The sequence below is a fragment of the Protopterus annectens genome, chromosome 8.part0 (assembly GCF_019279795.1).
Source record: "Protopterus annectens isolate FY-2018-M chromosome 8.part0, PAN1.0, whole genome shotgun sequence".
Taxonomy (NCBI): domain Eukaryota; kingdom Metazoa; phylum Chordata; order Ceratodontiformes; family Protopteridae; genus Protopterus; species Protopterus annectens.
The window spans coordinates 229,194,395-229,210,176 of record NC_056741.1 but is presented as its reverse complement, the minus strand read 5'-3'; the positions used below and the strand labels follow the sequence as shown (position 1 = coordinate 229,210,176).

At 37.2% G+C, this 15,782-nt stretch overlaps 1 protein-coding gene across 1 annotated transcript in view; it reads right to left on the bottom strand.

Annotated features, from left to right (window-relative positions):
* Positions 1-564: 564 nt before the first annotated feature.
* LOC122808197 (transient receptor potential cation channel subfamily V member 6-like) overlaps positions 565-15,782 on the bottom strand; it is a 346,314-nt gene continuing 331,096 nt past the window's right edge. The window contains exon 14 of the mRNA XM_044079164.1: positions 565-7,716. Coding sequence (XP_043935099.1) covers positions 7,443-7,716 — 274 coding nt within the window. The 3' untranslated portion in view covers positions 565-7,442. The remainder of the gene's footprint in view (positions 7,717-15,782) is intronic.

The following is a 15,782-nucleotide window of genomic DNA, read 5'->3' as shown; positions in this document are numbered from 1 at the left end:
ATTTCCCCAAGGAGTGGAAATATCACCTTGGGTCTCCCCCGAAGAGAGGCAACTTGTCTAGTGAAACTATCCCTGTCAACAAAGGATAAATAAATACTGATACTTCCTATTTTCCATCCTTTTGCAATATACCATTTATGCCAACATACCATTAGCAACACTACCCTTATTTCTTCTCTTCCCCATGTCCATTGCTTTTCATCAAATCTGAATAGACAAGTTTGGTAACATAACTGCATTGATATAACAAGTTTCACAATCTAGGCAGAAAAATAATTGAAACACACTCACTTACAGGAACACAAATCAGAGTCCAGATAATTGGTGGTGCAAGAATACAGTACCTCACATAAGGCTTAACTGATTATGTGAAGAATGAAATCTAAGATGTGGAGAAGTTAGACAAATATAGTATATTTTTATCTTGCAAAGGTATGATTAATGAACAATGAAAATGACCTCAACACATGAAAAAATAGACACAGACAAGACCTGAAGTTGTCTTATAGTTTATTACTGTTAATGTAATCAAAAACTGGTTAAATAAGAAATTCTTAACCAGTATAAATCATATCAAAACATTCAATAATTTATTTTTCAAAAATATCAATTTTTTTACATATATTTTCTTCACTCAATACTGAACTCAAAATGAAACCGAATTTGTATGATAATTAAAACGAGTTATGCAAAAATAACGTTCTGAAAGCTGCTGAGCAAAGTAGACACAAAACAACCTCAAAATCATAATTTAACACCTTTAAAGATTCAGTTACTTTTAATTGACATGTCTGTTAAATGTGATGACAGTTATGAGTCCTGTGTGTATTCAACAGTATAAATGTTAGTACATTAGATAAGTGTAAAGTCGAGCACATGCAGAAGTTGTACCACTTCAGTACTACATAAACCAGAACAGGAAGATACAAGACAAAGTAAGCCGAATATAAAACAGTAGTGCAACAAAAACAACTTACCATCATTATAAAACACACTACAGATACTAAGAAATAAGACGAAGTATGACATGCTGCAAACAACTATTCAGCATAAAAATGTAACAAAACTGTCCAGTGTAGACACAAGTAATACGAAATGCAGCAGCCATTTAACAGTGTACTTGAACACAACTATTTGTAGCAGCATTCATGTTTAAAATGACCACATATACAATTTAGTGCAATTAATACCCAAATACAATATGTCTTGGGGAAGACTATACAACAAACAATGAAACCAAAATATCCTACAACACATAACCCATGGCAAAAATTAAGAGAATCTTTTGCAGAGCAGTATAAAATTGAGCATCTATCTATTCTGAAACTTATGTGACAATAAATGAGAGAATATAAAACAGCAACAAACAGTGGGTACACTGCCTAACACTGACAGTGACAGTAAAATACGGTCATTATATTTTATATCTTGGATACATCAAGTTTTCTATACATTGCATATTTTTAGCAAGCAGGTTTAACATGTGCAACATACTTCAGCATGGTATCTAACTTACCTATTCTGTTATACTGTATCACATCATTACGTTTTTGTGATGTCGTTGGTGGTTATGAACAACTATTTAGTGATCAAGCAACAATTCATTTAAAATGCATCTGTTACAAATCTCAGTGTGGATGATGCGGTGTATGCAACATTCCCACCTGCATCCATTACAGGGTAACATTTGTTCTGTAACACGTCAGACAGTTTACTGTGTTAATGATCAACATAAAGTGAGTTTACTAAAAAGTATTTAATCATTTTACAGTAAAGCTGTGCTTAAATAAATATATAGGATTGCATTTGCTTTATCAGATTATCACAATGACATTCTTAGCAATTTAAAAGATGCTAGTTACTGAACAAATTAAATTACATTAGTTTGGTGAGATTACCAAACATTAATAAAATGCAGAAAGGAAGACATATCAATTCCCATTCAGAATCCTATCAATACAACTGCCAAACCTAAGAAGACAGACTGAAAGGGAAAAAATAAAAGGGACTCTATATAAAGCCAAATACTCAAGAGAAAGAAAACAGCTACATTTTTGCAGAGTGGCAAACCCTGATGATTGAATTATTCCATTCACAAAGTCGCACATAGCTGAGGAAAGGTTTTTTTTTTTCCTGAGTTAACTTCAAGATATCATTCACTTAAGTCACATTTTTCAATAACTCTTATTAGAATAATAATCTAACACACTAATAATATTACAGTGCAACAAACTTACACCATTTCATTAAGACTATATACATAAAATATTAATATTCCGGTTATATTAATTACAGAAGAATCAATCAGGGTCGTCTAAGCAAAATAGAAAAACAGACAAAAAACTATTACACTTTAAAATACTGACATTTTGTCTGTAATTATGGCAAAGTCCATGACTATAAAGTGCAAATGTGAGAAGAAATTCCATGACCAAAAAAACAAGCCTCAGTCAATGATTTCATTTTTACTGAACATAAAACTAGGGGATTCCATTCCAAGAATCCAAATGCTTTTCACCTCACATGAAGAAGATATTTCATAATGCCTGATTAGAGGCTTTACAAACTTTTCTCATGTATCTTGCACTGATGGGATATTCTATATTCCTGGATTTTAACATATTAGGCAAATGAGCTATGAAGACAAGTGATTTCCTATCTTACTTTGGAAGCCCAAGTATACCATTTGAGACAAAGATAGACTAATCTACAACTGTGAATTTCTCAAAAATCATACATGTCAACATATCCTTCAAGTGCTTTCAAAATATAATATCCCTCTGCACAAGTCTAACTGGATAGCTGTGACACTTTAAAGCATGTGTATGTTAGATGAGGAATGAAGATGCTTAACAGTAATTGCACCCACTGAATTTAAGAAAAAACTAAGTAACCGGAGCTTTGTCCCAAGTATGTTTCAGGTTTGGCATTGTCAGCGTATGCTTCATAATGACACATATGTACAAATAAGATAATAGCTGCTTTGGTATACCCAGCATTGAACTGTGCTAATGGTTTACAGCTGCAACCCTAGAAAGGTAACCCTACAGTAAGTACATGGCAGTTGTGAGAAAAGAATCTTCCTTTTAAGTCTTCCAATCTCTGTTTTGTAGTAGATGGAGAAGTTTCCACATATGCTTGACAGGACAGAAACATGTTACTTGAACATGTTATCAGGCAGACCAAAATACACAACCTTTATTGATGCCAGAGTTCCAGTGAATGATTGGTGGGATCCACATTGTATAGGGCTGACTCCCATATTTTATCCAAGAGCAAAACAGAACCATATAGTCTTTATGCCCCAAACAGTACTTCTGGATGATATTTTCAAGGCCTCTTGGATCCCACATTTCATTTATGCCTTCTGACTTATCTGATTTTAGTGTAGCATGTATTATGGCCAATTATCTTTGCAAACAGATAGAATACAGCAAATGTTCTAGCCTGATGTCACAAATAAACAGCTACTGAGCTGGAATAAAAATCTGGAGTACCCACACTACCTTGTGTATCGGCAACATTAGGTTTTGTTTAGAAATATGTAGAAAACTTGCATCCCATTATCAGTTTTGGGTATCACGTATATTAGGTAGATGACAAGCTATGAAGAGGGATTTGACAAATCAAAATGATTTAATTGCACTAATTTTGGATAAGACTGTCAGACATGACCTCCATTTAAATACCTTGCAGCAATAGCTGCATTTTAATATCAATCTGTGTCATAACTTACAAGTGAGGTTAAATACTCTATATTCATGTCCTGTTGAAAAAGATTCCTTCAGCCCCTAAACATGAATTTTGTTGAATGCATGTATAATTAAGAGGGAAAACACTGATCAATCAATATTGTGAATGTAAAACAGAAAGGTTAACAAACTGGCTTAAGAAGCATGTTAACCTATGGTTTGTACATTCATACACTACAAGATCATCCTCAAACCAGGAAGGTGTGACTGTGTGAGTGGAATACCATATTCTGAGACCAGGCGATTCAAGGTACTGTCTGAAATAGACAGCTAGTGCCTTACTAGTCAAGAAAAACATTAGGCACAGTAGGCATCCCTGTCTAGTGCCCCTTTCCAGTCAGAAGGAAGAGGATCCCACACAATTAGTAATTACTTGAGAGTAAGGATACAGACATAACAAGTGACATTCATACAATGAAGGGCCACTGATAACCAAATGTTTGTAATGTATCCCAAAGAAATATCCATTCTACTGGCTTGCCATTTCAAATCCAGAAGAATAGCTGCAACTGGAGAGGAGAAATTAGCATAATACAGCAGAAACATATTATATGTTCTGCTCCACCAATCACCTTATATTAATCCCTTCTGTGATAGATGAGTTCAAAATGGGAGACAGTTTTCTAAACATTCAGCTAAACGTTAGTTAACCATAACTTCTGCCTGGTGAAATAGTACATGTAAGATGGGTTAAATGACCAACATAGGTGTTATAAAATATGTCAAAAGGCCAACTGAACTTGGATATTTGCCATTAGATAGCTTTCAAATGGACTTCAAATTTTTATCAATGTGATATTTTGATTAAGAAAGATTCCGTTTGTGCCCGAGATATGTGGTAAGACCAACTGTTGGACATCTACTACAGTATTCCTGCCATAGGATTAGTATGTGAAAGGGAAGCATATCTAACATCAAACTAGTGCTATGAAAGGCATACTTGGAAACACCATTTACATCTTTAATAGAGTTATAGCCATTTTGCCCTTCATTTTTTAAGATTATAGACTAATAGAGTGAAGCAAGACTCTTCTCCCAGTGAATTGCTTCCTTCAAGACTAGATGCTACTAAAAAGTAAAGCCTTACATTCTTGTCTAAGTTGTGTAATCTGCTTATACAGAGTTATATTCCTACAATTACAAGGGCTTGCATGTATTTCTCCTGTATGGTGAGTTCCTGTGTTTTAAAATCCTCCCTGTAATTTCAAACAATTATTTGTTCTACACTTAATATCATTCCTGATGGCTTTGTTAAGCTATTCTCAAATATCTCAATATCTGTGAGCTTCAGTCGACTAATGTCAAATAACCTTCCTCAAAGAATTTTTAAAATGTGGGCCTTTACCTACTGTAGGGGTAGTTCCTGATCTTTAAATCTCCACCTGCAATTTAAAATTAGTTGCTGTACACTAAATCTCTTTTTTGAAAGTTTATCAAACATATTACTAAACTGCTACGGATTTGTGAGCTGAGATTAAACAAACTATTGAGACAGTTTGAACCGCCAAGTAAGTGCATCCAGTACTTCACATATGCATTTTTTTTTTTTTTTTTTTTTTTTTTTTTTTTAAGTCTACTGTGCTTCAACAAGGTTATTCACTACATCTGTACACTACATTTAGGCTTAACAGGGCTACTTTTTTATCTACAAATATGTAGGGATAACCAGTCATCCCAGTCCTGCTAACTAAAATGTTTAAGGTTCCTTCAGATTTGCATAATTTTTCTAAATTTTGTCCTAATCATTAACAAAAAGCAGTGCTGTTCATAGCCATACTGTGGAAAGTTATGAAACTCCATTAATAGCAGCCAAACAGGGCACTACATGTCACAAAATACATTAGTATTAATTGACAGTCACTATGGTCAAATCACAAATGACCATAAAGTAACACAACACAATAACTTTAAACAGGAGCAAAATATAACCTCTGTAAAACTGAAATACTTGAAAATGTTTAGGAACCTTAACATCCTTGGAAGGATGACTGAAAATATTCAGTGCATGCCAAATTTTCTTTTCTTCTTTTAAACAAGGAAATGTATATATATATATATATATATTTAAACAGAGAAGTAACTCAGTCCTACTTTGTTCAATAGTAAGAAATTGCAAGGAGGTACTATGATAAAGTGCAGACTTCTGAAATGCTGGTGGAAGTTCTAAGCAGTATATGGAAAAAACATCAGATGACTCGTGTGTTAAATACTTGTAAAGTCAGAAAACAATTTAGGCTGCATATAATTAGCAATAAAATAACATGTTAAATGAATACTACTTGTCATAAAAATAGAAGATAGAATATGGCAAACAGCCTAGGCAGAAGTTCCAAGGATTGAATTGATCTGGTGTAAAAGAATTACTTTTACAAAACACTTCACTCAGAAAAGTAGTTCCAAATAACAGTTCAGGCTTCAATATAACCTAAATTCTAAAACAGTTCATAGAAATGCATAAGAAATTATACAATAAAAACTACATATATATTTTATCTAAACAATATGCGTATAATAAATTAACGGAATTAAATGTGCATAATTTAATATTACCTTCATGACAAAAATGCAAGCAGTAGTAAGACAGGAAGCCATTTTAAAAATTTCAGTAGTTTTAAACTGACATTACTGTTTAGTTGAAACTTCTTGGAATACATACATTCAGTAAATAACACGATCCTCATATCTATGTAGTTTTGAGGATTGTGCAAAGAAATATAATTTCTAGTTAATACTGTCCTGCCTATTTGATTTTATATTCCTGGATTTAAAGGCAGTCTTAAGAGGTCTCATGTCTACCTCAGGTCAATCAAGCATTCTGTGAAGACCCTCAGCAGGCTCGGCCCTTCTTTTCCATAATGCCAGATAGCTTTGTGTTCCAATACTGTGTCAACAGCTATACACTGTATAGAAAATGTGCCATCTGCATGTCCCTCTTATATACTAAGCACGATTACAAACAAGGAATTCATTCAAGTTTTATATACGCTTCTTCCTCTTTCTTTCCATCCTTAATTGTTATAAAGGTACAAACCAGGCATTCCACCTCTGTGCTGCCTCAACACCTGTTTATGCATCTCTGAAACCCACATTTACTGCATCTTACTGTATATGTGACAGATTGCAGTGATATAACCTATGACATTGGTACACTACAAACCAAGGGTCTAAAGCTCCAGCAACACTTCATTCTCGATGTAGAAAAACATCATGGAAGGCTGATTCAAAGCTGATGTGATACTCTATAGTCTGCCCAGACAATCTTCCTTCTAATGTGAAAGGAAACAAGCAATGAAAGCAATTAAATATATCCGTACAAAAAACATAAAAACTAACTGAAATATAACAGTTTGAAATGTAAAACATGAATTAATTCTGGATTCCATTATTAGCCTGTTTTTGTGACATCAAAATACTGCATCAACAGGCAGCAGACAATCCCAAAAGCACATTTCTGGATAGTATTAAAATATTTTTATTATACATGTTAAAAAAATATTTGAATGTGCTGCTAAGCTTCATAAAGAAGAAAACATATGGAGTACATATGAACACAAAATCACTGAGGCATTTTTGTGCAAAATGTTGAAGTCATGATTGACAACCAGGGACTGCAGTTTCAGCTCTGACAGAACACCTGAAAGATGTCTAGACATACTTCTCATGGAAAAATCAGTACTTTCTGAAGGCTTGTTACAAATGATAGATCTCCTCCTGCAGCTCACTGCCCTCTTCTGTAAATATCTTACATGCTGCTGCATTACGAACAATATCCCAGCCACGCGATGATTTGCGCTGAGCCGTGTTTCTGATAAGTGGCTGAACAGAAAGTTGAGCTGGGTTTTGTGCTACTGGGAGACATTCTTCTTCTTGAGGACTTTTCATGGTGTCTTCCTTATCATTGTATGAGAAGGCCCCAGCATAACGACGGATCTTCAGTGCAGCAGAGTCATTCCTGGACTCCACCCTGTTGGAGTTGTAAAAAAGCTATTTTGGTTTTTGATTGTTTTTAGTAAAGCAAATCATTCACAACCACTCTTTTCAAATATATTAAATGTCATATGTGCAAGTTAATATTATTCATCTATCTTTCTTGTCAATCAGGTGCACAGGCTGGTACTAGACCCTTTTTAGCCACTGCCCAGACCAACTGGCAAAGACACAAGTTTACATCACATTTGCATAAAGATATACAATAATCATGGGAAAAGTAAATGCGTAGACTGTATAACGCATAGCAAATACAAAGTTAAACTTAAAGTGTACAAGCAGATACAAGTACAATGTAAAGAAGTAAAAGGCAGGCAAACAGACAAAGAAAGGAAAAAAAGTAAAATTACAGCCTTTCCTAGTTTCAGGCAGAATATATATATATATATATTTTTCATTTAAAATGCTTGAAATATAAGCTTTTTACAAGTCACAGCATAGTTTAGGATCATAGTATCGAAAGTGGAAACCAGAATCTCAAAATCAGGTGCACTGATTTTCCTTTGCTAAAGTGTTCTTTTAACTTTTTTTTTTTTTTTTTGGAATTGGGTAATGTTATCCAAGGTTGTCATTTCTTTCACTACCCTGCTTCAAGCTGTAAAGTGAAGTTTACAGAAAGGTGTTTAACATACAGCAAGTTAGAACTAGGTCCAATTTAGTATTTGAGGCAAACTGGAATGAAAGGAGTAAGTAAGCAGTGTTTTTAAAGTGGGTTTTGCCAAAGGTATGCAATATCTGTCAAACAGTATTTTAAAGATTGAAGTACTGAACAGACGGTCCTAGCAGTAACAGGGAAGCCAATGTGAATGTGGTTTTCAAACTGAAGAACGGTAATATTTGCAAGAGCTGCTTAAGTAAATAAATCAGAATATCTTGTTTCTTGCAGTTTGAATAATTTTAGTGTTTTAAATGGAAGATGTAATGGTGGGCAAAAAAGACCTAAAATATTCAGCACAGCAGATATCTACAACATAGCAATATAACTTTTTCAGCAGGGGGTACAAACTGCTGGACTACAACACCCCCCACAATAAAAAAGGAAAATTTATATTTTAACAACTTTTTACAAATCCTTTTTCTTTTATTAAGAAATGGTAGCTTTATGCTACCATTACCGTAATCGAGAAGGGAACACCAAGACCTTCCAAAGTCCACTTAAAAGAAAAAAAAAAAGAAATCAATTTAGTCTCCTCTCCAGGCTATTTTCAAAACAGTCCAACACTATGTTTATGCCACACAAAGGAAAAGGTGATCATGCCATGCCTTATGAGCATGGGAGACCGTGTTTTTTTAACTAACCCTGCATTTGCCACTTACTTACTATGCAGGTAGGTATTTTATTAAGAGCAAGTATATGGCAAGGGGCATAAATGCCCTGAAATGTCTCAGATTTCAGAGAATTTCTCTAATCTAGCTATATATTTTGGTCCGTTTCTTCCTTGCAAAGTTTTGAGAATCAGTGAAGAATGCAATCACTGCAAACTAATAATAATAGACACTAAGATTTAGACAGAAAAAGCATGCCAATGCAAATCCTATTATTCCAGCAACTTTCTAAGTTTATAAGAGTAATACATGTCACAGATTCTGATATTTTATTACCCATTATGTGTTATCTTTCTGCTCAGTTCTTGATCTAAGAGGTCGAAGCATATGTGGAAGGGGAGGGGGTCACAGACAGTGAGCTGTATTTTCAGACAACAGTAAGCTTAATGGATACATTCTAGTGTGGCAGCTAATTTTGTCTATTTATTCATTCATGTGACCGCTTTCAAACTTCTGGAGTGTAAAGTCACAGTCATACTAATGGATTTAACTGATGGAAGTCACGTACTTCTGTGTGTGTGTGTGTGTGTGTGTGTGTGTGTGTGTGTGTGTGTGTGTGTGTGTGTGTGTGTGTGTCGTACATGCATTTATGTATGTGGGACTTAGATGCTCTCAACTTTCTCTAATTTCAGAAAACCGGTCTAGATGTTGGGTTTTGCCTCATATTTTGGTCTGTTCATGCATAACATTTGTGGCTTCTCTGACATATCACTGAGGAGTGCAGTCAGTAAATAATGACAGACGTTTAAATTTCAGACTTAGTAGCCTTCAGAAAAAACACACAGTAATGCTAGGTTTATTATTCTAGCAATTTCTAAGCATATAACATTAATATCTGTCACTGGTGTCTTAGTCCATGGGGGGGGGGGTATATTTCTGCCTTCCTTTAATGACAGGGAATCCCTGGCACTGATGATTTCTGTGATGATGCTTATTTGGGCAGCAACGCCACCACTCATCCTGCTTCAGTTCACATGTTTTCAGTGTTGATGGAGTACAAAGAGTTACTAGAAACACACAACTATGAAAGTGAATAAACCTTCCCTTCTTTTCAGATTTTTATAATGTTTACAAAATGGAATCAGTCCATGGACTATAATCACCTTGCTTAATACCTACGTTTATAAGGTACCTCATGATGGCAAGAACTCTGATGCAAGAAACAATGCATATTTTAAAGTACTGGACTTTGTCTTCATAAGCTCTAAGATATTTTTTCTCCATTTTTGCCCCACTGTTGGTAGATCATCAGCCCCCTCCTGGTCAATTAGTCCATTTATTCCCCATCTCAGTGGCTAGGGTCAACTGTGAGGGGCCTTTTTTTAAAATTTAAGCTGCAGTATCTGTATGCACCCAGTAATATGTCAGTGGTGGGATGTGCAGTGTGCTAGCTGTGGGTCATCCTCATTTTCATAAGGGGTGTCCTTTCCAAACTGCCCTCTCCCTCTTCCCCAAGCATGAGTGGTGATTTCCCTAGTCTCTGTCAGAAATTCTCACTGCCCAATGTGGCCTGGAGTTCATGCAGCACCTCCCCTCAACCAAGAGACAAGCTATGCCCCTTAATTCTCTCCTTTCAAGTCTGGCTGCTGCAGTTCTGAGACCACTACTCAAGTCCCATTCACCTGAGTCACAGTCACAGGTCTATTCATTTGCACCACAGAACAAGATGTAATACTGATTTAAACTGAGACAGATATAAAGGGTGAAATGAAAAATTGTATTATTGTGAATGCAGTGGGTTAATTAAATGGTGCATTTTGATTTCTGGTATTTAATTTCCCTTATTAGGAAACAATGTAAAGAAAATGGTGCTTAAATGTGGGTGGGTGTTTCTTGTATAACTCAGAGAAAGCTGACTGACAAGGACTTCAAGCGCTTATATGTGTAAATAAACAATTTGCATCAGCTGCCTTACTGTTCTCTTCTGTGGTTGCTGTGTTTGCATTACACTTATTAAGATGCATGTTACTCACATACTGTATGCTGTTTAATTAGCATGTGTCCCTGTTGCTTTCCTACCATGGCTTTTGTTGCATATAGGATTCTCTCACTAGGGCCTTCCATTTATCAATACGAATAAATAAAAATAAATGAATAAAATAATTAAAGGAGTCATTTCTTCTACCAAAACATAAGTGCTTGAATTAAACACATTTGAGCATTCAGCTTGGATTTTTTATTTTCTGAAGACGCAGAAGACAAGACAAAATAAAACAAAAAAGTGATTGATTTTTGTGTAGATTTTCTTGTTTCATGTTGTTTCACTGACTTTGCATTTTAACCCCTTTGACTAAAGCCCCACCCCCAAACAGAGACTGCCCAGGAAAAAGTAATCTACAAATAAGACCATTGTCTAACTACTGAAAGATGTGAATGATTTGCAGTCTGCAGGAAGCAATTCCAGGAGACTCGCACTGTGTAAATTTTCTTGCCACAGAAGACAGCCCAAAGGGTAAGACATAAAACTGATAATATAAATTGGAAAGAGATGAAGATCCTATATTAAATGTAATGTAACCACGAAACTTGGGTAACAAAGTCTGAAGGGATAACATCTTGAATTAAGGTATCAACATAAAAGTAGAGAAGTGAAAGTCTACTACTGGGTGTGGCGGCTCGTGATATTGGACTGCAGGATTGCAGCCCCCCCAGCTGTAAAACAAAATTAAATTAAAAAAATCCCGGAACTCCACGCATGTGTGCTTAGAAAACTAATTCCGGACTTCTGCTTAATCAGTCCGGATTCAGAAAAAAGGCAGCAGTCTACAGATGCCCCAGAAGTCTATGCAGTTACAACTGCAAGGTCTGCCGTCTGGTGCATGCCTGGAACAAGCAGAGGCAGAGCATGCATGCAAGCAAACGTACGTTTTAGTCCGACACCGGGAAAGAGGAAACTGGCTATAGCTTGGCTTATTCCAGCCCAGGAACAACTCCAGCTTTATGTGGATGGGAAAGAACTTAAGTCAGGCAGTGTGTTTATGTTTATCAGGAAGTGTGCTTATGTTTTACGTTTATCAGGAAGTTATTCTGTAGACAGTTAAGTCAGCTGTGTGGTCCGGGAACTTAGTTTTGAACTCCGGCTTTTATTAACATAGAAAACTGGCCCAGGAACAACTCCAGCTCAGGGAAGTTATTTTGCATAGTCACGGAACTTAGTTTTGAACTCCAGCTTTTATTAAGTGTGTGTGTGTGTGTGTGTGTGTGTGTGTGTGTGTGTGTGTGTGTGTTTTTGTAAAATGCCCCAGTTACCTATAACTGGTGGCTAGAGAGTAACTCAGGCTCAAACCCTCAACTTTGGGTTCAGGTAGCAAGAGCCTGAATTTCCTGCTCACCACCCACTTGTGAAAAGCATTCAGATTTTTGCCTCATATTTTTGTTCTGTTCCTAATAAAATCTGTGGTTTTCTGAATTTTGAATTCACTAAATAATGACAGACATTTGAATTTTAGACTTCATATTCCAGTACATGGTGACACAAAACATTTTATTCTAGCAATTTTCTAAGTTTATAAGATCAATATTTGAAATTTGTCGCTATTTTTGGGGCTGTATTCCACCATTATTGGCTTTGTGCAGGTTTTTTTGTGCTAAGAGGTTGAGAGCTATGGTGAGAACTGAATTCAATGACTATGTTTTGGGGCTGTATTACCTATTAGATTTGTCCAGGTGTTTTGCGCTAAGACATTGAGAGCTATGGTGAGAAATGAATTCATTAAATGATGGCCATTTAAGTTTCACTCTTCCAGTCTTTCAAGAAACAGCTGATTTGGCATAGTGGTATGTTGCTCTAACTGTAGTGCCTCGAGTCCTGGGTTCAAGACTTGGCAGTGAAATGCATGGTGGTAGCACAGCATTTTATTCTAGCAACTTTCCAAGATTATACGAGCAATGTTTAAAATGCGTCCTGGTTTTTGGGCTTCTGTCCCCCTCCCCAATAAATTTTGGCTTTTTCCAGATTTCTTGTGCTCATGTACTGCAAAGTTGAGAGATACAGTTGAGTGTCGAGTGGATTTTACAAGGCTAAGAGCTTCAGGGGAAGAGACATTTAGTACTGCTTATGTTGAGCCTGTTTGCATTGTTAATATTACAACAGGTAGTGTAGCTGCTTTTGATGCAGAAAGCTGTGGGTTCTACTCCTACAGTATGTAGATGCATTGCTGATACTGTACTGCATTGTACTTTTAAAGGGAGTAGATGCTGTAGTCCTGAGAGTGTCCTCTTTGACAGAGATATCTAGTAACTATCAACCTGTTATTAGTTTGCCATCCATTCCCTATTGAAATATTACTAGCTTCTCATTTTTTTAAATTAACATGGGTAATTTATTCAAGGGCATCAGGGACTTATTTGTAGATGAAAAGTACAGTTGTGTACACTTACCATAAATGTAGGTGCTCGAGTGTATTCACTGTTGCAGTCCTAACCAATGGATTATCTGTCTCCCAGTAGCCCTCGATCGGTCAGAATACCAAAGGTAAGTAAATATGACATTGGTTGTAAAGGACGCCAGGATGTCCGATACAAAAGGAGGCAGCAGATGTCACTTCCTCAGTCTTTCTTGACATAACAGTGAGAAGCCCCAAGAAAGCAAGGCTTAAACCAAAACCAACTTTGGCAAATAATACCAAATTTAGCCTGTACCTTAGGAAAAGAGAACAGGAGAGGACCAAAAAAGGGGGGGAAGGAGGGAGGTAAATCAGGACTGCAACAGTGAGTACACTCGAACATCTACATTTATGGTAAGTGTATACAACTGTGCTATGTTCATTGTGTTTCACTGTTGCAGTCCTAACCAATGGGTTGATTACCAAAGCCCAGAGAAAAGGGAGGAGGAACCAACAGAATCAAGGATTGGAGAGAATGCCCTGCAGAAGAGCAGTGGTAAACCCCGCCCTGGCTCTAGAAAACAAAGGCAAATTATAATGCTTTGAGAAAGTGTAAACAGAAGACCATGTGGCAGCCTCCAAAATGTCTTTAGTAGGGGCACCTCTTAAAAAGGCTGCAAAAGTGGAAGCTGCTCTTGTGGAGTGGGTCCTAACCTCTTGAAGGGGAACCTTGCCATGAAAGGAATAAAGTAATACAATGTACAATCCATTTAGAAATGGTTTGCTTAGAAATAGCATTGTCCTAAGCTCCCAGGGCAAAACTGACCAAAAACTGTGCTGATTTCCGTAGGTCTTTAGTCCTGTCCAGATAAAATCTGAGCTCTCTGTGCACATCAAGAGAATGTAGGATCCCTTTCACCTCTATTTCGAGGATTAGGAAAGAAAGTATGAAGGTGTATGGACTGATTAAGAGTCAGACTAGAAACCACCTTAGGCATAAAGGAAGGGTTGGTTCTTAGAGAGACCTGATCTGCATGGAAAATAAGAAAAGGCTCCACAGCCATCAAAGCTTGCAGCTCCGAAACCCTCCTTGCTGAAGTTATAGCCAAGAGAAAGGCAGTCTTCCAAGAGAGAAACTTTAAATCTGCAGTGGCATCTGGCTCAAAAGGAGGAAGAGTGAGTTTCTCTAGAACAAAATTAAGATCCCAGGCTAGAGTAGATGCCCTTCTGGGAGGTTTTAAGTTGCAAGCACCTCTGAGAAACATTTTCATCAGGGGATGAGAGAAAATGGGTTGCTCAAAAGAACAATGAGAAGAAATGGCTGAAGCATGGAGCATGATAGAGGAAAAAGAAAGACCACCCTGAAGCAAATCAGCCAGGTATTCCAGGATCAGAGGAAGGGTAGGCTGAGAAGATTTCCCTCTAGCCTGCATCCAAAGAGAGAATCTTTCCCATTTGCCAGCGTAGGACTTCCTAGTGCTAGGCCTCCTGCTCTCCCTCAGCACATGTGCCACCCAGCAACAGCCAAGGCAAGACAATGTACCTAACACTTTAGTCATAGGTGACTCTATAGTCCAGGACATTGATGTCCCACTCACCAGGTTGAACAAGGAGAAAATTAGTCAGCTGCCTGTCCAGTGCCAGGATCAGCCACATAACGCATGCACTCAAGTCACTCCACAAGTACAAATATGGCTCTGTCATTGTCCATGTTGGAGTGAATGACTTGAGATGTACCTCCCTGGACTACATGAAGAGACATGGAAGAGCTCTCCGATCATATGGCCCAGGCAGGTATGACCCTAGCCCTGAGTAGAATCCTGCCTTCGCCCAGAATGATACCACAATATAAGGACAAAATGACGGACTTCAACAATTGGCTCAGCTTCTGGTGTCATTCAAAGGGGATCCAGTATCTGTCTGCCTGAGATGACATAGGGTCATAGGGTCATAGGTTAGTACTAGGCTAACTGCCCTTGAAAGCCATTGTAAGCCTAGCCAATTATCCTTTGTGAGGCTCAAACCCTGCACCTTGTCTTTGTAAGGCAAACACCTTAACCACTAGGCCACCCTCCCAACCCTTTAAAGGGATGCTTCTTTCATACACACACACTTAGCCCCCTTCACACACACTTGCCACCTGCTGGATTCAAACCCCTATCTAACTATGTTATGATACTAGAGACGGACGCATTAGCACAGCGTGCTATTCAGATTACTCTGCATGATCGACAGACCACGATGCTTTGCCAGAGATGGTCTGCACCTGTCACCTCTGGGATTCAGGTTACTGGTGAAGGCTCTTGCCACCCCTATAGTGCCTTTTTTAGGCAAAGTTCAAAGGACAAAACCACTATCGTAACAGGTACAAGCATGCAAAATCTGAAGGTAA